Source organism: Stegodyphus dumicola, chromosome 7 (assembly GCF_044657685.1).
Source record: "Stegodyphus dumicola isolate Sdum_Otavi_A_Nest chromosome 7, ASM4465768v1".
NCBI lineage: Eukaryota > Metazoa > Arthropoda > Arachnida > Araneae > Eresidae > Stegodyphus > Stegodyphus dumicola.
Genome location: NC_140774.1, coordinates 44948878 through 44974448, shown reverse-complemented (window position 1 = coordinate 44974448; position 25571 = coordinate 44948878). Strand labels below are relative to the sequence as shown.

Genomic DNA, 25571 nt, shown 5'->3' with positions numbered 1-25571 from the left:
ATCGCAGTTCTGCAAGCAAATGATGCCTGGAGGTCATTGTTACGAATTGGCTATCTCAAATTTCTGATATCACTATCCCAGTGAAATATGTGGTCTTGCTCTCAAACATGGACTTGTATGCTCCTCACAGATGACGTATTCCAAAAGCAGTGCCAATAATTTGCATATCACAGTTTTACTCAGCTACTCTTACTTGGCAACATAATCCAATTTTACACAGTTTGGCTTATTTTTGAGGGAGTTATCACTATTTTTGTGATTTTTCTTTAATTTATGATAACCAGTGTATAATTCATAAAAACAAATGAAATGAGGACCATTATTCTTTCAGCATCTGCATTAGAAAATTCTGCAAAAATCTGGAAAACTTTAATTGATTCACTTGTTTATTTGGTACTTCCTTATTTTTATGGCCTCCAACATAATGGCATCAAGATTATCGCCAAGTTTGTTCCTGGCTACCATGTTTCCATGACGTTTCTTGACATGGCATCAAAAGCATTTTCTCAACCTTGAGATGTATTTATTCTACAATACATGGACTCAAGATGATGATGAGCTACATTTCATTACTTTTCATTTAGAGGAGCCCTCCAATTTTCAACATTTTGTGTATAAGTAGTATTTTTTGGATCCATAAACTGGCATTTATAGCACACAATGGAGTGAGCACACACTGCTTTTTCCAATTTCTCAATTTTGTAATCTCAGCAACAGTCTGAATACAACATAAATCTGCCATTTTAGTCATAAGAGTGAGTTGTACCTCCATTTTGAACCTTAATGAGAAAGTACTTATTTTCTCGGCCCAGCCCATCAAATGCACACAGTAGAGGGGGGAAAAACACTCTGCTAGCATTATTTTTCGACGGAAGGAACAGACTTTCATCAATTTCCAGAATTTTTCAGGGCCATTTATTTATTTATTTGTCATATTAATTATAAAGACAAGCCTCTTTTATAAAACTATTTCAGTCAATAGCCATCTCTTCACAAAGACTGAATTACTAACTGTTATGCATTCACAAGGAGAAGTTTTTAAAATACCAAAAGTATTAAATATAATATCAATTATCAAATTATTCTGATCAGTAATGTCTTTTTCCCTATATAAAATAAATTTACACTGCTAATGTTTAATTTTATATTACCTGCCACTTTTTGCAACTAAAAGTGCACTTCATACAGCTATAGAGTCTAGAATTTCCAATAAACAAAACTGATTTTAAGATCAGTATGCTAATAAAGGCATAAAACATTTGAGGATTAGTTCATGAGTTCGGAACTGGGGAAAGGAATTAGTTTTAATGTGGGAAAATCTTTATGAATGCATAATTGGTTACTTGCGTATTAATGCCATCGCAGCTGAAGATTTGGCAGTTTTTAAGTGCCGCCAATTTACACATAAAATTTTTGCGACAAATCGTAAATTAAAACACTTTATTTAAAACCAAAACACTTTCAAAAATCAAAACATTTTATTTAAAACTAAAGTAGTCAATTGGATTTAGGTGGAAAATGGGCCGATATAGAGTTTACCATAGATTCTAAACAGTCTCTATTTTCTTTGACCTGATGCTGTCACCATATGAACTGTGATAAGCAAGATTCTAAATGATGTCTTGCTGTCCCCCTATGTTTCTTGTTTCTCCATTTAGCACTGCCCCACATTTTCTCAACTGTTTGTGTATGAACTCCTGTATCAGGATAAATAAAATTGTATTTATGATTAACTTTAGCATATAGGAATCCAAAAGATCACTGCCCGCAAACAACAGATTTGCTCTTTATTGGCGCATCAGCGCAACTTCTGCTGCGGTGGCGATAAAAAGTATTGTACTGGAAAACTGGCAGTAAATTCCACACATAATTTTATTCCTTGATAATGCAACTGAAAATGCTATTGAAATTTTGAATGTTTTGCGTAAAAATATTACAAAAAAGTGTCCTAATTTTTTCAAGAAATAGCTGTAAAAGTTCACAGTTCTTGGAATATTTGCTTGAGTATAATAATTATATTTTGCAATCCTTGGATTGAAAATCTTCTGTAAAAATTGTTATCAAAATGAAACCATAATTTTCTTTTACAGATTCATGAAATTTGTATTAAAATTAATTCACTTATAAAAATCCACATTTTCTTAATTGTAAAGCAATGTCAAATGGAATTTAGAACTTAATACATAGAAAAGTAGCAAAATTCAGAACAATAAAGTAAACTTTGATAAAAATAGGCAAATCTCCTTTACAATGCAAATCAGTGTGACAACTTGCCGATGGCTGCAGGGTGCTTAAATACAATTATATATAATAAGTCTCTTTTCCTTAATAGAGTAACTGCCTTCTAGTATTGTATAATTATCAAAGTTTGTATTTATTGTTAAAAATGATGTCTACAAGATTTTCTTATTTTAAAACATTGCGATCAAAATTTTATGATAATTTTTTTTTTTTTTTCAAAATTATATTTCCTTTGTTTTGCAGATGCTTTTTTCTAAAAAGGCTTTTCTGTCACCCAAACCTTTTGCTCTTTGAAGGGATGGGGGAAGAATATGCAAAATATAAAATATCTAGCTTTTAAATAATAAATTAATAATAGCCCTCTAACAGCTAACTTCTTTATAAAAATAATATTTCTGGACTGTGCCATTTCTAGATTACTCTATGCCACGAAGCTTGCGTAACGGTGACAACATAGTAATTGAGAACCTAAACTTTGAGAACTTAAACCAAAACCTTTCTCTTAACAGCCTCTCATACTGGATAACTACACACTTCACCTTTTCTCTCTATTCTGCTTAGACGTAGTTTCGCTAGGCTCCCTTTCTAATGCAAAAGTATCAAAATATAAATGTTCTTGAATAGGCACGATTAAGAGTGCTAAAAATGATAGTGGCCACATATGCAAATTTAAATAAATATGGAATTTAATTCGGCTCAACTGCTTTCTCTTCAAAATGGATGGACACTCTAAGCATAAAGTACCTATGCCAAACAACATTGCTACACTTCTATGTTTCAGTATTCATACACTAGTACTTCTAAATTTTGCCTTTCATTACATACATACTTTTTGACTTTTGAAAAACAGGAGCGGAATGATGTCTAGCAATTGTAAAGGTACACTGTGAAAAAAAAAAAAAAAAAAGGAACAGTTCTAAAATCTCCTGTTCTACTAGGCCAATTGATGAAATTCAACTTGCGTTTTTATGTCTCCAAAGTGCGTCTTAGGATATGTATTAGATTTACATATAACATTGTTCTAATATAGGTATTTTGGTACAAAATCACACTTTTTCTGAAATAACATACCATTTTTTTTTTCCATTTCAAAATGTATTTTGTCCATATAATCCTTATTTCATAACTAAAATTTGTATTTAAAATTGCTAAAGTGTTTTTTATGATAAATATTGACAGTTTGGTAATCCTCTTTTGAAAATACCATGAAAATCATCAGCTTGCACCCAATATTTAAATTTTAACTTTTCATACGTAAAAAATCACGAAATGGCAAAATGGTGGTTGTACCGTCATTTTTCATTTTTCCCTGCATTTTCACCTTTTTTAACTTTATTTGCTCACTTTCAAATTTATTCAATCATATTTAATTATAAAAAATTAATTTTTATGCTATTTCTTTAAACTACATTCTTCCTTGAATGGTTTTGCAATCTATCAGCAAGGTCTTATGCGAGTATCAACTAATGACCGTGTGTATATATCGAAAGTATAGTATTTTGTACATTGTGTGCATAAACTAAAAGTACAGTATTTGTGTATTTTGTACACAATTACATATTTATGCATCTACCTTGGCACAATGTGGAATTTTTTAAAGGTGAAAAAGAATAATCACTTGAGTCACCATTTAATTCAATTTTTAAAAATTCACCTATACATACAAAAATATTATTACATACACATTTTACATTCCAATTAGATATTTACACCAAAAAATCAATCCAAGAAACCTATTTACAAACTGGTATTTCTTCTGTTCTGGTGGATATTTTATGGCTATCACTAAACAGATTCAAAACAATTGTTCCCATTAGTGATTCTGTGGCCAAATACTATGTTCCATAGAAATTTTAATGAAGTTTCTTCCATTGCTAACGAATTTCATGCATATTTTAAAACTTAATTTAAAGCAAAAAAAAAAAAAATTCCACGATTTGTTAATAAAAACCCTAGAATACCACAAAAAGAACACCTACAAAAATGACTTTGCCTGGACTGAAAGTTTGCTGGAAGGTCTATTGCCTGAAGAATAGTTATGTGCATGGTTACCAGAAGTTTGGCACACTCTGAAAAATCTGGCAACTTCAACTAAGGTAATTATAAACAACATGTGAGTACCTTAAACTCATAACTGCATTATATTCATGCTTATTATGATTAATTTTGATTGCATATTAAAAAAATCATTAAAACTCTCAGCGGAGAAAAGAAAAAAAAAATTACCACATGAATGGTACACAAGCTGCCCCATCATCAGTCATAGGAAAACGACTTTGTAATTTATGAAGTTGAGAATAATAACGCTTCATGATGCTGCATCCTGTGAAATCCATTGGAGCTTTAATTGCATTCTGAAAAAAAAAAAAAAAAAAAGAAGCATATCAGAACAATTACCGTATACCTTTGTATATAAAAGCAAGATTAGCTGATTCAGCAAAGTTTACAGGTTAGATTAGGTTAACTGATTAAGGCAAAGTTACTCAACAGTTATGTGCCTATGAGAAAGGATGTCTTAGTGGAAGAATTTTCAAGGAAAACTTTCTCACATTCAGGTAAGTATTCAGCCTTCTAACTCACTGGGATCTGAACTTGGATTAAACTACCAGGGACTAGCAGTCTAAATGGTTGGCTATGGAGCCAAAGTTCACAAGAACTGAAGGAGCAGAACTTTTCACAGGTAGCAGTTTAAATTTTATATTACTTTATTCATAAATCCCGTCAAATGCACTTTCTCCCTTGCTGACAGGAAATAAAATAATTATTGTGAAAGGAATAAGAATGGATCATATAAAAACAACAGACCACGAAAAATATTACCTCGCTGTACTGCTTTCACAAAATTAAAAAAAAATTGTTTGTTCGATGTTATGCAAATTGTATTTCTTTCTTTGTACTGAGGAGCGGTGCAGACGCAAATTTGTTAGGTTTTTAAAGCTCGTGTTTAGAGCTTTGAGGTTGCTGTGAATTACTGGAGTTTCAACTAAGCAGAGGTTCTTCTGAGTTTGTGTTGGTAAGCCGCTACCGAAGTCGGAGTTTGCAGTGTGGTCTTCGCCGTTCCTCAACTAACTTACTGTTTGAAAGTCAATAAAGAAGTTTCAGTCAAAGTTATGACTCTGAGGTTTTTTGGGTTCTATACTGAAGTAATATCAAGTCAATTTACAGTCCACTATTTTTAACAACGGATCGTACATGTTTTTTCGTCTGTCAAGCCAGAGATGCAGTAAAATTGCCGAGTCAGTGTTTTTTTTTATCTTTCTTATTAGATAATGGAATTTACAACGCTTAAGACTAAAAAGCGTGTAGCTAAAGCTAAGTTAAGTAAACTGAAAGAGAAAATTACAGTGACTTACGATTCTGCTGATGTTGATCAGTTAGAACTTTTTAAATCTAGATTAAATAATTTAATGACCGAACTTTCGGATATTTTTAGTAACATATTTGTAGTATGTGAAGAAAAAGATATTGATGTATTTATAGAAGAACAACAGGTCATACAAGATACTGTTGATGAGTTAATTTTAATGCTAACCAAAGTTAAGAATGTTAAAGACATTAGTGTGGAAACTAAATCTTGTGAAATAGCGAGTATACGCTTACCTAAGCTAACTCTTCCTGTATTTAGTGGCAGTACTGAAGAATGGTTATCATTTTTTGATTTATTTAAAACGGCGATAGGGGATAATGACCGTTTATCAGGTGCACAAAAGCTACAATATTTAAAGGGTTCTTTAAAAGGAGATGCTTTGCAGATTGTTCAAGCTTTAACTATTTGTGACAGGAATTTCGAAATAGCGTGGCATTTATTGTGTCAAAGATTTTTACATTCATCGTTATTAAAGAAAATCTTATATTTATCAAATTTACAAGCTGAAATTCCTAGTCAGATATTAGCGTTAGTAGACACTGTAAGAGAGTGTGTATGTTCATTTGAAAATCTAGGATTCAAAGTGGAGCAATTCGCGGATACTATTTTAATGTTAATAGTACAGTTTAAATTGGATTCTTCGACGAGAGGATGGTGGGAAAGAACATTAAAGAGTGAGGAAATACCAACACTTAATAATCTGCTAGAGTTCTTGAAATCTCATGCCAGAACCTTGTAAGCAAATAAAACGCATGGTGTTAAAAAACAAGTTACAAAAGACAAATTAACTTCATTAGCTTCAGAGATTCGTGCGCAGTGTACGCATTGTAAAGTCGGTCATTCAGTTTTTAAATGTAATAAGTTTTTTAATCTGAATGTTCAGGAACGCGTTAATTTTGTCAAGAGAAATAATGTTTGTTTTAATTGTTTGGTTTCAAATCATAAAGGTTTTGAGTGTAGAAGTACACATAAATGAAAAAAGTGCTTTAAAAATCATCACACACTACTGCATTTCGAAAGAGTTCAAAATGAACCAAAGGCACGTAAGGGAGTTACGAACAGTTCGAATGAATTATCAGTGACGGCTAAGCCATTTTTCCCTGGGCCAGAACCTCGCGCTCAATCGGCTGGGTCAGGGGAGAATATCGCAAGTTCTAGTCCAGTAATTAAATCTTGTGTTTCAGACTTTAATTTTCAGAGTGAAGTTTTATTATGTACGGCTGTTATTAAAGTGTTAGATTCATCGGGTGAATACCAATTGTGTAGAGCCCTCCTTGACCCTGGCAGTCAAGCAAGCCTGATTTCAGAAGATTGTGTACAAAGGCTAGGGTTAGCAAGAAGAAATGCCAAAGTTTTTATTTCATGTTTAGGGTCTTTGGATACAAAAACTAATGGAATTACGGAAATAAACTTCGTTCCGCATTTTCCGGCGAAAGTGTCATTTAAAACACCAGTATTTATCATCAATAGAATTATTGGAACTTTGCCGCATTTTACATTGGATAAGAAGTACGTTGAGGAATATAATGATTTAATGTTAGCAGATCCAACATTTTACAAAAGTGGGCCTGTTGATATACTTTTAGGCGTAGATATTGCCTTACCTCTTTTAAAGGGAGAAATAATTAAATGCGAAGAAGGTAAACCGGTAGCTTCTCGTTCTGAACTAGGATGGATTATTTCAGGTAGTGTGAATAATTCAACAGAAATTAATCCTACTATCTATGTTAATAATATACAAGTGGAAACTGATCAGACGCTGTCTGACTTTTGGAAATTGGATACTCTACCTACGTGTGATATGCTTACTAAATCGGAGAGAGCATGTAAAGATTACTTCAAATCTACATATACGAGAGAGGAAAGTGGGGTATATACTGTGAAATTACTGTTTCACTCTCTGCCTTCTCAGCTTGGAGATTCCAGACAATTAGCTATGCGTAGATTCCAATCTTTAGAAAATTCACTTCCAAAAAGGCATCAGATATATGAACAGTATAAGGATTTCATGAGGGAATACCTTGAGCTGAGACATATGGAGGGAGTGCCTGAGGGAGAGATTCTTATTGACTCTACGTATTACATGCCTCATCATGCCGTATTAAAGGAATCAAGTACTACGACTAAACTGAGAGTTGTTTTCGATGCTTCAGCTAAAACGACATCGGGTCTTTCATTGAATGATATTTTGATGGTTGGGCCAAGAGTTCAGCAAGAGCTGTTTCCAATTCTTCTGTGGTTTAGAACTCACAAAATTGCAGTATGTGCCTATGTAGAGAAGATGTTCAGACAAATTCATGTCCACCCAAAAGATACAAATTGGCAATGAATGCTTTGGAGGGATAGTCCTAGTGAGCCCTTGAGTACATTTAGATTAGTGACAGTTACATATGAGACTGCCTGTGTGCCATATTTGTCTACTAGAGTAATGAAACAACTTGCATTAGATGAACAAGTGAGATTTCCTTTAGTATCAAAAATTGCCCTTCGTGATTTTTATGTTGATGATTTGCTTTCAGGGGCACAAAGTGAAGAGGAAGCGAATGTTCTAGTTCAGCAGTTGAATGAAATGATGAAAAGGGGTGGATTGCGCTTAAGGAAGTGGATTTCAAACAGTTTAGCTATTTTAGAGAATATTCCCGAGTGCTTACGAGAATCCAGTATTTCTCTTGAAATAACCAGTGACAAGAAAGTAAAAGTATTGGGAATTAATTGAACAACTCTAGTGATACGTTTCATTTTTCGGTATGCATAAGTGATAAAGAGTTTACTAAGAGGACTATTTTATCAGAAGTAGCCAAAATCTTTGATCCAATGGGATGGTTAGCGCCAACAATAATATACATGAAAATATTATTACAAGAGTTATGGAACTTACAGCTGGGTTGGGATGAACTTGTTGATAAGAGAATAAGTAGAAAATGGAAGCGTTTCTATCTAGAATTGCCCTTACTTTCAAGCTTACAATTTCCGAGGTATGTCTTGAGTCCGAAGGCAGTAGTGATAAATATCCATGCTTTCTGCGACGCTTCAGAAAAGGCTTATTGTGCAGTCATCTATCTCCGAACAATCAACCTTGATTCGTCGGTCAAAGTCAGCCTTCTAACATCTAAAACCAGAGTAGCGCCCTTAAAAACCCAGTCTCTTCCGAGACTAGAGTTGTGTGCTGCGTTACTTTTAGCAAACCTCTTACATGCAGTATTATCATGCATAGAACTGCCTATTAACAATATTTACGCATGGACCGACTTGCGGGTTACATTGGCATGGGTCTCGTCCGAACCTCGCCATTGGCTACCTTTTGTGGCAAATCGAGTTGCAAAAATCCAGGAAGCTGTTCCAGGTATTCAATGGAATTATGTTGCTAGGAAAGAAAATCCTGCAGACTGTGGGACCAGAGGTTTTATTCCATCAGAATTCTTACAATGTGAGTTATGGATGAAGGGACCGCAGTGGTTAAACGAATCCCTAATTCATGTACAGCAAAATTCAAGTGTAGAATTAGAGGGTGAAGTTATGTTGAAAGAATTGAAAAAGAGTTTCAGTTCAAATGTTTCTAAATTTGAAGAGCCTAGTGTGTTTTCAAGATTTTCATCATGGTTAAAGTTATGTCGAGTGTTAGTGTGGTGTTTAAGATTCAGAAATAATTGTAGTAAGTTACCTACAGAGCGTATAAAGGGTTATTTATCTACTGAAGAATTCTGTGAAGTTACTTCTATGATTGTTAGGATTGTGCAAAGAGCCGAATTTCCAGAAGAATTATTCTGTTTAGAATCTGGTAAACCCTTGAAGACATCAAGTAAATTACTGTCTTTAAGTCCTTTCTTGGATTCCGCAGAAGTAATGCGTGTAGGCGGAAGGCTCAGCAACTCTACAGTTTCAAATAATCAGAAACATCCTATGATTTTACCTAAGAATCACAATATTACGCGTTTAATTATTAAGCATTATCATGACACGTATCTTCACGCAGGTACGCAGCTACTCACTTCTGTCATACGACATAGATTTTGGATTGTGAATGCTAAAGATATTATAAGAAAGTGTATAAACCAATGTGTTATCTGCCGTAGAGTTAGAGCGCAAACTGCAACTCAGCTAATGGCAGATTTACCCGCTTCAAGAGTTACTCAAAGTAGAGCTTTTTCTCGTGTAGGGATTGATTTAGCAGGACCATTTAACGTTAAATATCGTCCTGCTAGAGGAGTCAAAATCTTTAAGTGTTACGTATGTCTATTTATTTGTTTTACTACAAGAGCAATACACTTAGAATTAGTTGGAGATCTTTCCACAAAATCATTCCTCGCGACACTTAAGCGGTTTATAGCTCGTAGAGGCAAACCGTGTGAAATTCACGGTGATTGTGCAACGAATTTTATAGGAGCTAATAAAGAATTAAGGAAAGCCTTTTCTATTGTTCAACGTGAGGAACAGCTACAGGGTTATATTTCATCAGAAAATATTAAATGATTATTTAATCCTCCCTCTGCCCCTCATTTTGGAAGGCTTTGGGAAGCGGGTATCAAGTCTATGAAACATCACTTAAAAAGATGTTTAGGAACACTTATTTTAACATACGAGGAATTTTTGACATTAATAACCCAAATTGAATCCTGTCTTAATTCTAGGCCTTTGGTACCAGCTTCAAGTGATTGTAGCGACTTAAAGGCGATAACACCAGGACACTTTTTAACCGGAGCGGCTTTAAGCGCTATTCCAGAATCTAACCAAATTCTAGAAATCATGAGCTGCAGTGACCGCTGGAGGAACGTGCAAAGGTTATTTCAACATTTCTGGAATCGATGGAGCAGTGAGTACTTATCTAGATGGCAGCAGAGACCCAAGTGGTGCAAGTTACAACAAGATCTGAAGATTGGTGATATGGTTCTTATTAAGAACGAAAATCTACCTCCGCCACGTTGGAAATGAGGTAGAATTACTAAAGTGTATCCTGGTTTTGATGAGAAAGTTCGAGTGGTGAGTTTACGCACGTCTAATGGTGAAATAAAACGACCTATAGCAAAGCTATTTGCTTTGCCATTTAATTCTTGATTTAGAGACTTTAATTTTTATTTTTCAGGTTTATGCAGTTCAATAGTTTAAATTTATTGTTTGAACCCCCCTGGGACTTCAAGGCTGGGGATATGTTAGATGTTATGCAAATTGTATTTCTTTCTTTGTACCGAGGAGCGGCGCAGACGCAAATTTGTTAAGTTTTTAAAGCTCGCGTTTAGAGCTTTGAGGTTGCTGTGAATTACTGGAGTTTCAACTAAGCAGAGGTTCTTCTGAGTTTGTGTTGGTAAGCCACTACCGAAGTCGGAGTTTGCAGCGTGGTCTTTGATGTTCCTCAACTAACTTACTGTTTGAAAGTCAATAAAGAAGTTTCGGTCAACGTTATGACTCTTGAGGTTTTTTGGGTTCTATACTGAAGTAATATCAAGTCAATTTACAGTCCACTATTTTTAACAACGGATCGTACAGTTATTTTTTAAAAGAAAAACACTGCCGAAATATAATTTTCCACATGGTGTTTCGATTCATGTTCACGAGAAAGAATAAATGGATGAAAACAATATGAAATTTTGGATAAGAAAATGTTTGGCAAAAAAGACCTGTTGCCTTAAAGAATTAACCCTCTTGGCATTATTGACAAAAAAACCCATATAGAACAGAGGCTTTTATATTCATTACACATAAAAATTTCTGCCAACTTTTGATGTATCCGTTTCAGATTGGATGCATATTGGAAGAAAAGGAATCAAGGTACAAAGTGAAATAGTAGTTTTTTTAATTATAATCAAGAAAATACCATTTATTCATGACATTCTGAGAAACTTTGAAATTTCAGGGCTAAACTCGCAATGTTCTATGGGCTAAGAAAGTCCTTTAATTTGGAACACGTTCAGATCCCATCTAACGGAAAATACAAAGAAATTATTGAAAGAGTGTAATACAAATATGGCAGTTATTCCAGGTGGAGTAATGCCTTTAGTTCAGCCTTTAGATATGTGTCTCAATAAACCATTCAAAGAAAATTTAAAATGACAGCAGAATATGTGGATGTTAGAAGGTGAAAAAACATTTGCAAAAGCAGGCAAAATGCATCAAGCCACTCTAGAAATATTATGCAAGTATATAATATAAGCATGGAATGAAATTAAACCTGACATATGCAAATAAACTATATCTAACGATCTAGATGGAACAGAAGATAATTATTTATTTATGGATCAGATTAACAGTGGTGAAGATGAAACAGAATTCGATGATGTGCCTGAACACATAAGGAAAGACATATACGACGAACTTTTCATGTTATCTGATAAAGAAAATTTTCAATTTCATAAGGTATCTGATTTCTTTTAAAGAAACAGCATTTAGGTACATTTAGAAATCTAATTTCCGCATGCTCATCTTTTCCTTATTTTTCAATCTTATCATTTTTATATCCAGTGGATAACATGCACCCATAAATTTCAATCTTATTTTTTGTGTTAAAAATATATGGCAGTTAAAATTTAAAAAATATACATAATTTATATTTACTGTTTTAAACTCCATGAATTGCACAAGTTACATAAGTAATGCATTTCATAAATCTTTACATAACTCATTTTATGTAAGTTGAATTTGTAAGTTGTAAGTTAAAAGTACAACTTTGTAACTATAATATTTATTATGTCAATGTTGCCTGTTAAAAATGCAGAATTATATGCACATGGTTGCCAGAGTATGATGCATTGTGAAAATTCTGTGACTTTCACCAAGTTGATTGAGATAATGTGTAATGTTTACACTTTATTTTTTAAATGAAACATTCTTCAGAAATACATACTTACTCATGTATAAACTAAAAAATATGAAAAATATATAAAACGTATAAAAAGAAATTACAATAATACTTTAAAAAAGTGCCTAAATGACAGCCGATATGATTTTGTAGTGGGATATTGGGTGCTGGATATGGGTGACTGAAAACAGAAATGTTGTTCTCTGGCCCATCTACCCTTCTTGATGTTGAAAGTTGAGGTACTCAGAGTCACTAGTTGGTGCCTTCATCGATGATTTAGTTTCTCTGCACATTTCTTGAATCATTCAAACCATGCAGCACTAGATTTAAATGCATTCTGTATAGTCCACAATGTTGGCCTTCTCTTTTCATTCTTTATGCAGAAACCTAGCTTTCTCCGGGATAATCAGAAAACTCAACATTACCTATTTCTGCAACAGATCCTAAATCTAATGTGACACCAGTTGGGTCAAGCCTCTTGGCTTGGTAATGTTTGTGTGGTTCAATGTTACTACACCTTTCCAATGATGCAAACTTAATTGTCACTATAAGATTTATTACAGGAATAAATCGACTTATATATCAAGTTACTGTTAATATAATTTCCTCATCATCATACAAATTATTTTGACTATAATTGTAGATTTTTGTTTTTATATTTTTTATCTGTGCATTTTTTTTTTTTTTTTTCCATTTTAAAATAATTAAGACTTATAAGGGTAAATAAACAACAAAGACTAATAAAGATAAACAAGTGATTAAACTAATTGTATGAATATAATTTGAATGCAAAAAATGTTGATTAGGAGGAAAAGGCATTGTTTATGGAGTCCTTGTTTATCACTAGTTTCAGTTTGAAAGTCATATAACTGCAAATTTACGTTAAGTTGCAAATTACACAACTTGAGAGATTATGGCATAACATTACCATTTTTACTGACAGAAATGTTTAAAATAAATAATACTCTAAAACTATTGCATTTTACTGGTTAGAAAATTTTTCACATTCATACATATGTCAGATTCCTTTTTTCTTTTATTAAAGAAACTATAATGAAAATCAAATTTTTTAAAAATTTGTCAGCTTACAGATGAAATTGGTAATTTTGACAAAAATATATAAATATATAATAATATGAAATATATAAATATATAACGTTACTTTTGGTCTCTGTTCTCAATGAACAAATTTTAGTTGGATAATAGCAGTTATAAAGTATCATGTATTTAATGAAAATCAGGACTGGCAAAATTCCTCCACAGAAAAAAAAAAAAAAAAAAAGATAAAATCAGGCAGGTAAACAAGATTTCTTCCATTAACATGAAACACAATAGTTTCTTAATTTCTTTCCATTACGAGAGTATATGCATGAACTAAAGAGGTATTAATTTAGAGGTAACTAAAGAGATAACTAAATTTAGTTAAGCCTCAGGATAGTACCAGATAGTTGTTAGTGGCTACTACTAAATTCTGAACATATTAAGATTAATGCTAGATTATCTGGATAAAGCAGAATTTATTGCCGGATAGTCTCCAAAAATTATTGCAAGATTTAACTTTAATAATGATTAATTTCTTAGGATTTTAATTAAGCTACTCTACAATTTGTTTGATACAGACACATGCATACTCCTTCCATAAAAATAAAATTAATTTTCAATAAAAAAAATGGAGCACATCAGAAATACAGATTGCCCTACTTTGATTACTTCATTATCTATATTTTAATGCTTTCTATTTAGAGATAGGGGTATTTAGTACTCACTAACTCTGTAGATCAATATTTAATACTGGGTTGATTACAGTTTACCAATTAACCAGAAAATGGTATGTATTAACCTTTAATTTTTTTCCATTATTTATTAATAAATAAAAAGGTATCATCAATGGACTTACTCACCTGTCTTAATGCCTCAAGTTCTTTTATCTCCTTGTTGTAAGATTCTGGATCTTCATGGTAATGATCTCTAATATACTAGAACATGATTTAAAATTTAGACATTTAAAGTCATAGTATATCTAAGAAGAATCACATTCAAATTACATAAATAAATAATATTTATATTAATAAATTGTATCTTTTAATTTATGCTTTATTTTATTACCAAGAGGGGAAAACATTTAACAAAAAATTTAACAAAAAGGCACAATGCTTCATTAACTATCCACTTTTTGAATCATGAATTATTCATATGCTTTTGATAGAATATGAATCTTTCACAAGCTACTAATATCACACAAGCTAAAAACTACATTATATTTTAAAACAGCAAATTTTCTAGATATCATCTTAAACTGTAAGCAAACTAGACACTTTCTTAAATTAAGTATAAAAGTATGTTGAACTCATAATACATCTTATATTATTACAAAATGAGCACTGATATAATATAGAACACCTTTAGTGCAATCATACATACCGATGCATCGATGCTCAGTAGGGATATCAGATGTAACATACGTACGTAATAATTTATATTGCTACACTGGCAAAACTTAGTAGAGAGTTTGCTAGTTGGCTAGACTAGATGAAACCAATCACTTTTTAATCATGACCGAGAAAACTGCTGAATAGATGATGACTGGAGGGAAAATCATAAGCATACACATACATCCCAAAAAGCATGCCAGGTGCATAATGGAAAAATAATCTTATAAATATGCAATGGACATTTCTTCTGAATTTCCACATTTATAGATATAACTACATATATATATTACAGTACATGTGCTGCATTAGAATATACAGTGACTAACAAAAGTGTTCGTATGCTTACTAGTTTCAGTGAAACACTGCTTTACTCATTAATAAAAATTAATATTTTAGAATGGAAATTTTTTTAATAATATCTATAAATTTCTCTGGTTGATCTTTACAATATGGTAACTGGTAGTTTGGCGACATTTTGGAGGCGATAAAGGTTACTACCTGGGACTTTGGTAATAATGTGAGCAGTACTCAGTTCCGATTACGCATTATTTTGTGTAAGGGAAATGAGAGATCATGGGATATGTCATGTGATATTAATGGACGAATTACGGTTCTTGAATCAGAAAAGGGGGGAAATCTGGAAAAAATCTGGAAATTTTGTATTTGGTTTATTCTGTGTTGTGTGAAACAGTGTTCGTGAATTTTTGGATCCCATGGCCGTAACTAAAGAAAAGTTTATCGGACACATAATCAAGATTCTGAAGAAAATTAGGTAAGTTAGTATTTTTAATTATTTGAGGATATTATTTTTATGCATTGTTCTAAATGTAAGGTGGAAGTAAAGGAATTTGGTATTAATGGGAAAATTGTTATTAGCAATGATTTAGTTTAAAGTAATTAGGATTGTAAGGTAATTTTTATTAATTTAATGTATGTTCTCATTTATATTTTAAGTAGTGTTTTTGAATTTAATTATATTTTAATTAAATGATAGTTATTTTGTGAATTTTATGTTTGTAGGAATTTGGTATACGTTTCAGTTGATATAAACGTGCATGGAAATAATTTAAATATCTGACACTTAAGTATTTGTAATGGTTGCGGAATGAATTCGTTGGTGACGTTTATAATATAATAGATGATTTAGAGGTAAAAGTTTTTGGATATTTTATTTATTTTATATGTGGAAATGTTCATATTTGGAAAGGGTAAATACTTTTTCGCGATCAGGTAATTTCATATATGTTCTTTTTACCGGGTTTAAAGATTGAGAAAATCGTCATGTATTTTTGTGAAATTTTTCTAATTTATGAGAAAAAAGCAGTGTACATGGATATAGTGAAGAGTGTGCGCAATGCCATTTTTGTGCAATTCTGGGATTTTTTTTAAGTAAAAATAAGTCGACGTGTACATGGTTTAGTGATATTTTAATTAAATGATAGTTATTTTGTGAATTTTATGTTTGTAGGAATTTGGTATACGTTTAAGTTGAAGTAAACGTGCATGGAAATAATTTAAATATTTGATACTAAGTATTTGTAATGCTTGCGGTATGAATTCGTTGGTGACGTGTATAATGTAATAGATGATTTAGAGGTAAAAGTTTTTGGATATTTTATTTATTTTATATGTGGAAATGTTCATATTTGGAAAGGGTAAATACTTTTTCGTGATCAGGTAATTTCATATATGTTCTTTTTACCGGGTTTAAAGATTGAGAAAATTGTCATGTATTTTCGTGAAATTTTTCTAATTTATGAGAAAAAAGCAGTGTACATGGATATAGTGGAGAGTGTGTGCAATGCCATTTTTGTGCAATTCTGGGATGTTTTTTTAAGTAAAAATAAGTCGGTGTGTATATGGTTTATGTGTATGTGTTATTTTGAAAAACGCGTAAGGAGTATGGTATTGTGCACTTTTTCCCAATTTTGCAGTGAATATTTGTCATGATTAAGCAGTTTTGTTAGATAAAATTTCTAGCATAAGTGTAATTCGGCTAGTAGATTGTTGGAAGAAGTGTTCAGTTGATAAAAAGAAAAGAAACATGTCTTTACTTCGTGAAGACAAAATGGCGGCGGGAAAAAAAAATAGAGGGTTGCTGTAAAAGAGTTGGTCGCCAAATTTTCGCGAAAAAAACGCCAAGTTACGATAATGTAAAGATCAACCATTTCTCTTAGCAAAACTATATTAATTATTTTATGAACATATTAAAACTTTCCTTTTGAAAATCAATAATAAAAAAGTAACAGAAAAAATACCTCATAAAAGTCTTCTTACACTTTAAAGAAAATCTGCATATACAGTTAAAAGTCTTTAATCCGGACGTCCATAATCCGCAATGATCTATAATCCAGACCTCAAAGCTACAAACTTTCTGCGCATGCGCATAATACGTTTACGCATGCGCATTTAATGTACAATGGACGGTATAAGCTAAGCTAAAATTATCTAATTATCTATTTCAGTTAACACTGCAGATTGCGTTGTTCCTTAATCTTCTAATTGGATCCGGATTGTTATTTTTTGCAGACTGTTAGAGCAATTTTATAAAAGTAAGCTTGAACTTTCAATTATGTCAAAAAGAATTTCCGACTCTGGAGCTGCCAAAGGATCTACAAAGGGAAGCATGTTTCGATGTCCATCAAACAAAAAGTAGAATTGCTGCAAAAATAGATGAAGGCATATCCTTTGTTTCTCTAACCATTCCGAAATCTGTTTATCAATTTCATGCTGCTCTGCCGGGTTGGGGGGAACGTCGCAGCGCGCAATGAACTGGAAGTTGATCTGTCAGCACTATCCTTATCTTCAGGGCAGATGTTTTTATTTTATTCGACTTATAATTCCTTACTAAATATAGTATTTCATCTCAATGTACTCCATCTTTGATATGATTTAAATCAAATTCCTCGTCATTGTAAATATCATGAATACACGTCAAATAGTTTTCTGGTTGCAATTTTCTAATTTTGACTATGCATAATGTATGCTTTACGCATGCGCACGTTGAAAGAAATGTTTAATAAAGTAAACAAATAAATAAATAACTTTCGATTATGTCGAAATTATCCAAAATTTCGATTAGCTTTTTTTTTGTAAATTTTGATACCCTTTAGATCATAATTATTAACTGTATTAGTAAATATTGTAGTATATCTGTCAGTTAGTATTTAGTAATATCTTCTGCAGTATTTATGACAGCTTTCAAACATCTGGGCATAGAGTTAATCAGTTTTGGTAAAACTGGATATTACAGTCCAATTTGGCGCATTTTAAAAAAATTGCCAGGTCGCCAAATCGGTTGTTTTTGCGCGTTTTAGAAAATCGCTAACTCATCATATCACCATATTATTAGATGGTTGCAAGTTTGAATTAATTCTGTAAAAAAGCAAAAAATAAATCATGTAAGCATGCAAAAATATCTAAAACAGGACTTCAAGAAAAACAACGAAAAAGTGGGGATAGTGCAGAATCACCCACTGCTTGGCACGTTTTTAAGAATTACACATACTCGGTATCCATGTACACATCGACAGATTTTCACTTAAAAAAAAATCCTAGAATTGCACAAAAATGGCATTGCGCCTTCCCTTGACTTTATCCATGTACACATTGACCTATTTTCACTTGAAAAGTCAACGAAAATTGACAAAATCCAATTCTTCTTACTCTTGCAAATGCCAATCAAATAAATAGGCAATTCTGCACTTTACCTAAAGTATTTGGAAGTTAATAACTATGTATTTTATAGGATCAACAATATTAAAATTTTTCATAATATCATATACCATTTTTAAGACAGTAGCAAAATGGAGTAGTGTTTTATCACAAAATTTAAGAAACTGTTATAAGCAGTAAGTGAGTAATAAATTATCGGAAAGCATTGATTCGTATTTAAGCCAAGAGGTTACCAGATTTGGCACTATTTTGCTTCACTTGACGACTGGACCGTAATCACCAGTCTAGCCCCAGTTTTATTTGTAATATCTGCATCAATGTTCCTACATTCTTCTATCATTACTGTTTTTAGTTTGGATTTCGTTTTAATGTTGTGTCTTCGCATTCTAACCAGATGTACTTATTCTCTCCAGATGTGTTCTGTTGGGTTTAAATCTGGTTACTGAGATGGTGTTTCCAGAACTTGTGGTCAATTATAGACACACAAAAGGCAAGCGTTAAGGCCTGTGTGTTTAGGATCGTTAACCTGATAAAAAATAAAGTTGTTTCCAGCATCCAAAGTTTGGGTAAATAATTTTAAATTACCTTTTAAAATATTTGAATTAAGAGAATAGTTCATCGCGCCATCAATAAATACTAAATTATGTAATCCTGATGCTGATGCACACCCTCATACTAGAGCATCTCCCCATGATTTGCTGTTCCAACCAAGGTCTTGGGATAAAGCACTTCAGTTTTTTTTTCTCCATACAATTATATGTCTTTCAGAACCAAAAATGTAAATTTGCTTTCATCTGCAAATAAGGCATGATCTCAATATGGCTTCGGGCTTATTTACCATTGATTTTGAGAAGAAAAGTATAAGCTTTCCATTTTTTAAACTTTTAAAATTTTCTTCAAGTAAAGCGCTCATGTAATCCAGCCGATCTGAGCACTCATTGAACAATTTTTAAGTTAAATTGAAGTAGAAAAATTTTTAGTAAATTCTGTATAAATCTTTACAGGACTCAAACATGGATTTTTCATAGATTTTCTAACTATAAATCACTGATCATGCTGAGTCACATTGAATCTTCTTTATTTTAAATCTGATTTTCTTCTTTAGAGCATCATTGTATCACATACTGCACCATAGAATGGGATAAATTTACTAATTTAGCGATATCCGAATTGAATTTCCATCTTTACAATAAAAAATTATCAGGCTGATAATTTTTTATTGTAAAATTGCGATATTATATCTTTGGAATATGGTAACTGGTAGTTTGGCGACATTTTGGAGGCGATAAAGGTTACTACCTAGGACTTTGGTAATAATGTGAGAAGTACTCATTTCCGATTACGCATTATTTTGTGTGAGGGAAATGAGAGATCATGAGATATGTCATGTGACATTAATGGACGAATTACAGTTCTTTAATCGGATAAGGGGGGAAATCTGGAAAAAAATCTGGAAATTTTGTATTTAGCTTTATTCTGTGTTGTGTGAAACAATGTTGGTTAATTTTTGAATCCCATGGTCCTAACTAAAGTGAATTCAAAATGGCTATTTAGGCATTGTGATAAAGAGAATTTTGCTTTTTATTTAGCGGAGGAAATATGGAGGAAAAATTCGCAGATTAGGTAAGTTAGTATTTTTAATTATTTGAGGATATTATTTTTATGCATTGTTCTAAATGTAAGTAGTAAATAATATCGTATTATTGGAAAATTGTTATTAGCAATGATTTAGTTTAAAGTAATTAGGATTGTAAGCTAATTTTTATTAATTTAATGTATGTGCTTATTTATATTTTAAGTAGTTTTTAAATTTAATTATATTTTAATTAAATGATAGTTATTTTGTGAATTATATGTTTTTAGGAATTTGGTATATACATTTCAGTGGAAGTTATTTAAAGTTATGGAAATTATTTAAAAATTAATTAAAATATTATTAATTTTAAATTAATTAAAAAGTTATGGAAATTATTTAAATATTTGACACTAAGTATTTGTAACATTTGTGGTATGAATTCGTTGGTGACGTTTATAATATAATAGATAATTTAGAGGTAAAAGTTTTTGGATTTTTTATTTATTTTATACGTGGAAATGTTCATCTTTTTAGAAGGGTATATACGTTTTCGCGATCAGGTAATTTCATATATGTTCTTTTTACCGGATTTAAAGATTCACAAAATTTTCATGCATTTTCGTGAAATTTTTCTAATTTATGAGAAAAAAGCAGTGTACATGGATATGAGTGTGCGCAATGCCATTTTTGTGCAATTCTAGGATGTTTTCTTAAGTAAAAATAAGTCAACGTGTACATGGTTTAGTGATATTTTAATTAAATGATAGTTATTTTGTGAATTTTATGTTTGTAGGAATTTGGTATACGTTTCAGTTGAAGTAAACGTGCATGGAAATAATTTAAATATTTGACACTAAGTATTTGTAACCATTTGTAATGTTTGCGGTATGAATTCGTTAGTGACGTTTATAATATAATAGATAATTTAGAAGTAAAAGTTTTTGGATATTTTATACGTGGAAATGGTATATACTTTTTCGCGATCAGGTAATTTCATATATGTGCTTTTTACCGCATTTTAAGATTCACAGAATTTTTTTGCATTTTCGTGCAAATTTTTGTAATTTATGAGAAAATAGCAGTGTTGATGGATAAAGTTAAGAGTGTGTGCAATGCCATTTTTGTGCAATTCTGGGATGTTTTTTTAAGTAAAAATAAGTCGACGTGTAAATAATTTATGTATATGTGCTATTCTGAAAAACGTGCAAGGAGTTTCCGATTGTGCACCTTTTTCCCAATTTTGCAGTTAATATTTGTCATGATTAAGCACTTTTGTTACATAAAATTTCTAGCATAAGTGTAATTCGGCTAGTAGATTGTTGAAAAAAGTGTTCAGTGAATAAAAAGAAAAGAATTTACTTCGTGAAGACAAAATGGAGGCGAAAAAAAAATAGAGGGTTGCTGTAGCAGAGTTGGTCGCCAAAAAATCGCCAAGTTACCATAATCCAAAGATCAACCAATTATCAATTTTCGAATGCTGTTCATTGCTTCCTTATGACTATGAGAAATTTTTAAACATTAAATAAAATATAATGAAACAAGCAAGGAAAAAATAAAGCCAAACAATTTTTTAAACTTCACCAAAATGCAAAAATAAAAAAAAAAAAAAGTGTTAGACGATAATTTTATTCATGAAATTTTACGAAAATGCTTTGGTGTACTAGCATCTTTATGGCCTGTTTTATCTATGCCTCCTTAAATTTTCAATTTTAGAAAAAGAAAATAAGTTAGTATTAAAAATTTAAGTTTGGTTTTATTCAAAATCATAGAGATAAGAAAAAATATTGGGTTTTACATTCGAATTCAATTTCGGGTTACAACACTTTTCTAGCAAATTCTTAACACTTTTGTGAGACACTGTAAATAAAGAAATATAAAACATTTTAAAATACCTGGTACAATATTTTTTTAACTGAAAGACATTCATATTTTACATACATTCTACAAGAAAATATCAACAAACACATTCTAAAAATTAATTGAATTCTTATGCAAGATGGGAAGTAAAATAAGTGATCAAATATTCTCTCAAACGAGAAAAGCAATCAACATTTTCCTACTATTTTATTTAAGTAAACCAAGGATACATAGACCACTGAATCTCAGTTTGAACATAATTACTTAATCATAAACATTTACCTACACTCTGCCTACTATTAAGGAAGAAAATAAATAATTTCTGATGCAAAACGTGAAAAATGCGTAGAATTGAAAACCTATTTTGAGAACTAATAAGGTTATAACAATAAGGATCAGTTTACAAACTGAAAAATTTACAAAAGTCCTACGCCCTAAAATTATTGATGAGAACAAAATATGTCTTCTACATAAAATTACTTCTGTGCAATATTTATAATTTTAATAAAATACATGTCGGAACCATACAAATGTCAAAGTTGACGTAGTTAGTTTTGGTATACAAGAACCGAATACGATGGCTAAGTACTATCCTAGGAATGATAATTTTAATAACACAAATTTAATTACCTTTTTAAGTATAGGACCAAATTCTGTATTACTCGGACTTAGTTTAAGATCACAACTTATCATAGGTAGTCGCGGAGCAGCTTCCATCTTCTGATTCGATTAAAGGTAATAACAGAAATTATCGAAATGTCATTACTATTTCACCCGTAATGCCACGGATAAAATAGAAATAACAAAGTAAAATATACCGTAGTTTCAGGGCTATCACTCAGTGGTGACGCACTCTACGATGTGTCAAAATCATGTGATCTAACGTTAAAATTGAATTAACTTCGGCAGTTTATTGAAAAAAGTTCTATATGTTTCTTAAATATAAAATTTTAATGATATTTAGTTATATTATAAAACGAATAATTGATGAAATCATAAAAAAATGATAGCAATAATATGCCAACTATAATTGTCCGAAGTTTATAGTATTAATAATTTCATTTCTAATCATTTGTGCTTTAAAATGATTTTTCATGAATTACTGATGAAAAACTCATTATATTTTTTTCAGTACTTACTCCTTTTTCCATTAGAATGAAATTAAGGAATAGTTTCCTTTGCAAATATTCTAAAGAAGAATATTTTTAAGGAACGAAATCATACTTTTACTACTGTTAATTGAAAAATCTGTACCAACCCGCCTAGGCCAAGGCCAACTAGATATCTACAGGCCTGCTCCAATCTGATGATCACATGATCTGACGTCATAATCTTAGTCCTTCAATTTTGTAAGTTGACATTGCTTTCGCCGTAGGACTAGTGCTAGTGAGATAATTGTTTACATGTGTTTTTTCTTCTGAAAAATTTTGTATTTTACCGGAAAGTAAAATATTATATTGTGAGTTCGAATTTATAAGAAAAAATGTGTTTTAGAATGCCAAGAACGTGTAGTGTACCTAAATGCCGATCAAATTACGATAGCAGTAATGAACATGTGTCGACTTTCAAATTTCCTTCGTATCCTGTACTCTCTCAGAAATGGATAAAAAATATTAATTGCAAAGATTTTGTAGCTGGCAAACAGAGTAGTGTATGCATTAAGCATTTCGAAGAAAAAATTTGTCGTTCGAGAAGATAAAGCTGTTCGTGATGATGGAACGGCATTAGTAATGGTTTTGCAAGAAAAATGGATCTTCCCTCTTCATGGATATTCATAACCAAAGGTAAGATCTTTTGGCTATCGAAATTAGAATTTTTAAACTGTTCAAAAGTGCTTGTATCTTTAAAAATATTGGACGATTTAAATGTAAGAGTTTTTTTCAATGAAAATGAAATTCCCATTGAAAAGTTCAAATGGATATTTGGAGAAGAAAAACTATGTGATAAATGGTTTAAACTTGAGACAGTGATTAGCCATTTGGATGGTTTTTCTGCTCCTGATATTCATGATGACTGCAATTTAAATTTAGATAAAATATCAGAACTACTGTTGAAATGTGCAGAAACAGAAAATAATCCACATTCTGAGAAATTTAAGTTTTTGTATGAACAGATTCAATTAATGCAAATGAAACAGCATTCGTATAGTGCAGAATTTTTGCCTGGTCTTGTTATATATTTTATTGTAATCCAAACAGCTACAATGTTATACGTAACAGTATTTTATATTGCCTCATCCGTCATACTTAAGAAAGTTATCTCTGAAAATTGGCCGAGCAGATTCTGGATTACAAACAAGTCACTGGATGTATTTGAAAAAAAAAAAAAAAAAAATGTGAAATTTTAAATGATTCTGAAAAAACTGTCAATTTGTTATTAGATGTGATATATATAAAACCACAAGTTTCGTATAAAAGTGGTCGTGTTTAGGTTTTTCGGATAATTCGCAAATGGAGGCCACGACTCTGCAAACATTTATGATAAGCTATATTAGCAAAAAACAGAAATATTGTAGCAATGTTTCCCGTAAAAAACTTATCATCACATCAATTATTAATATTTACAAAACAAGTAATTGACCATGTACAGTCTTGTGGTTATCGAATCATAACTCTAATATAAGACAATAATAGAATTAACAGAAATATGTTCAAAATGCTTTGTGGTGGTGCATTAAAATCCTCATTTATAAACCTTACCATGCATAATCTTCCTATATTTACATTATTTGATACAGTTCATTGGTAAAAGTTTACAATTGGGTGCCCCTCCTTTATTGGCGATTCTTTCTTGACGCCAAGATCGGCGCCAGGAAGTCACAATTTCAAGATGGCCGCTACACAAAACCAAAATAAGAAGTCGAAGAATTGCATAAGATCTGTCTCCATGTACACATCAATCTGTTTTTACTTAAAAAAACATCCTAGAATTGCACAAACTAGGCATTGCGCCGTAAATATGTCCATGTACACATCAATCTATTTTCATTTAAATAAAATCGGGAAGCTAAAACAAATTTAAAACTATTGTGGTAACCAGAAGTGAGGTTTCATCTCCAAAATTTTTTAAAAAATGTCGCCAATCGAAGGGACACCCAATTCTACACTAAAGCCAGTTCATTTATCGAAATCTATACGAAACAACTGGTTCAATCAGAACGATTCAAACCAAACATTTTTTATACTGTCATTTGAAAACTCAAATATTGTTTACAATTCCAGTGTTCTACATTTAAAAAAATTGTATAAAATATAAAAAAACGATAATATTAAAATGGCTCCAACTCTATCAAGGAAAGTTTTATTTCCGTCTTCTATAGAGGAACAGAATGTAAGTACTGCTATTAAACTTTTTGATGAAAAGACTTTAGCTGCTCTGCAAATTGAATCGCAGAATAATAGAATTCGGTATGGAAAAGATGTCTTAAGAACTAAACATTTTATTGATGTAATTTTAAAGTGGTGGAAAATTGTGAATGTTAAACACTCTAAAAAGGCCTTACAGTTTCGAGATGTATTTATGCAGCTTATAAGGACAACAGAAGATAAAAGCTTAGAATGTTTATCACAGTTTTGTTCGTGGCTTATATCATGGAACGATTTTTGCCCAACAACAAAAAATTGTAAGTCACAA

At 31.5% G+C, this 25571-nt stretch overlaps 1 protein-coding gene across 2 annotated transcripts in view; it reads right to left on the bottom strand.

Annotated features, from left to right (window-relative positions):
* mop (tyrosine-protein phosphatase non-receptor type protein myopic) overlaps nucleotides 1-22750 on the bottom strand; it is a 120634-nt gene extending 97884 nt beyond the window's left edge. Inside the window, exons 1-3 of one of the 2 annotated variants that reach the window (XM_085820149.1) lie at nucleotides 22569-22750; nucleotides 14300-14374; nucleotides 4468-4595 (exon numbers count right to left, since the gene is read on the bottom strand). In XM_085820149.1, coding sequence (XP_085676275.1) covers nucleotides 4468-4595; nucleotides 14300-14374; nucleotides 22569-22655 — 290 coding nt within the window. In that variant the 5' untranslated portion in view covers nucleotides 22656-22750. The remainder of the gene's footprint in view (nucleotides 1-4467; nucleotides 4596-14299; nucleotides 14375-22568) is intronic. The other variant, XM_085820148.1, reaches the window with a different exon arrangement.
* Between the last annotated feature and the right edge of the window lie 2821 nt (nucleotides 22751-25571).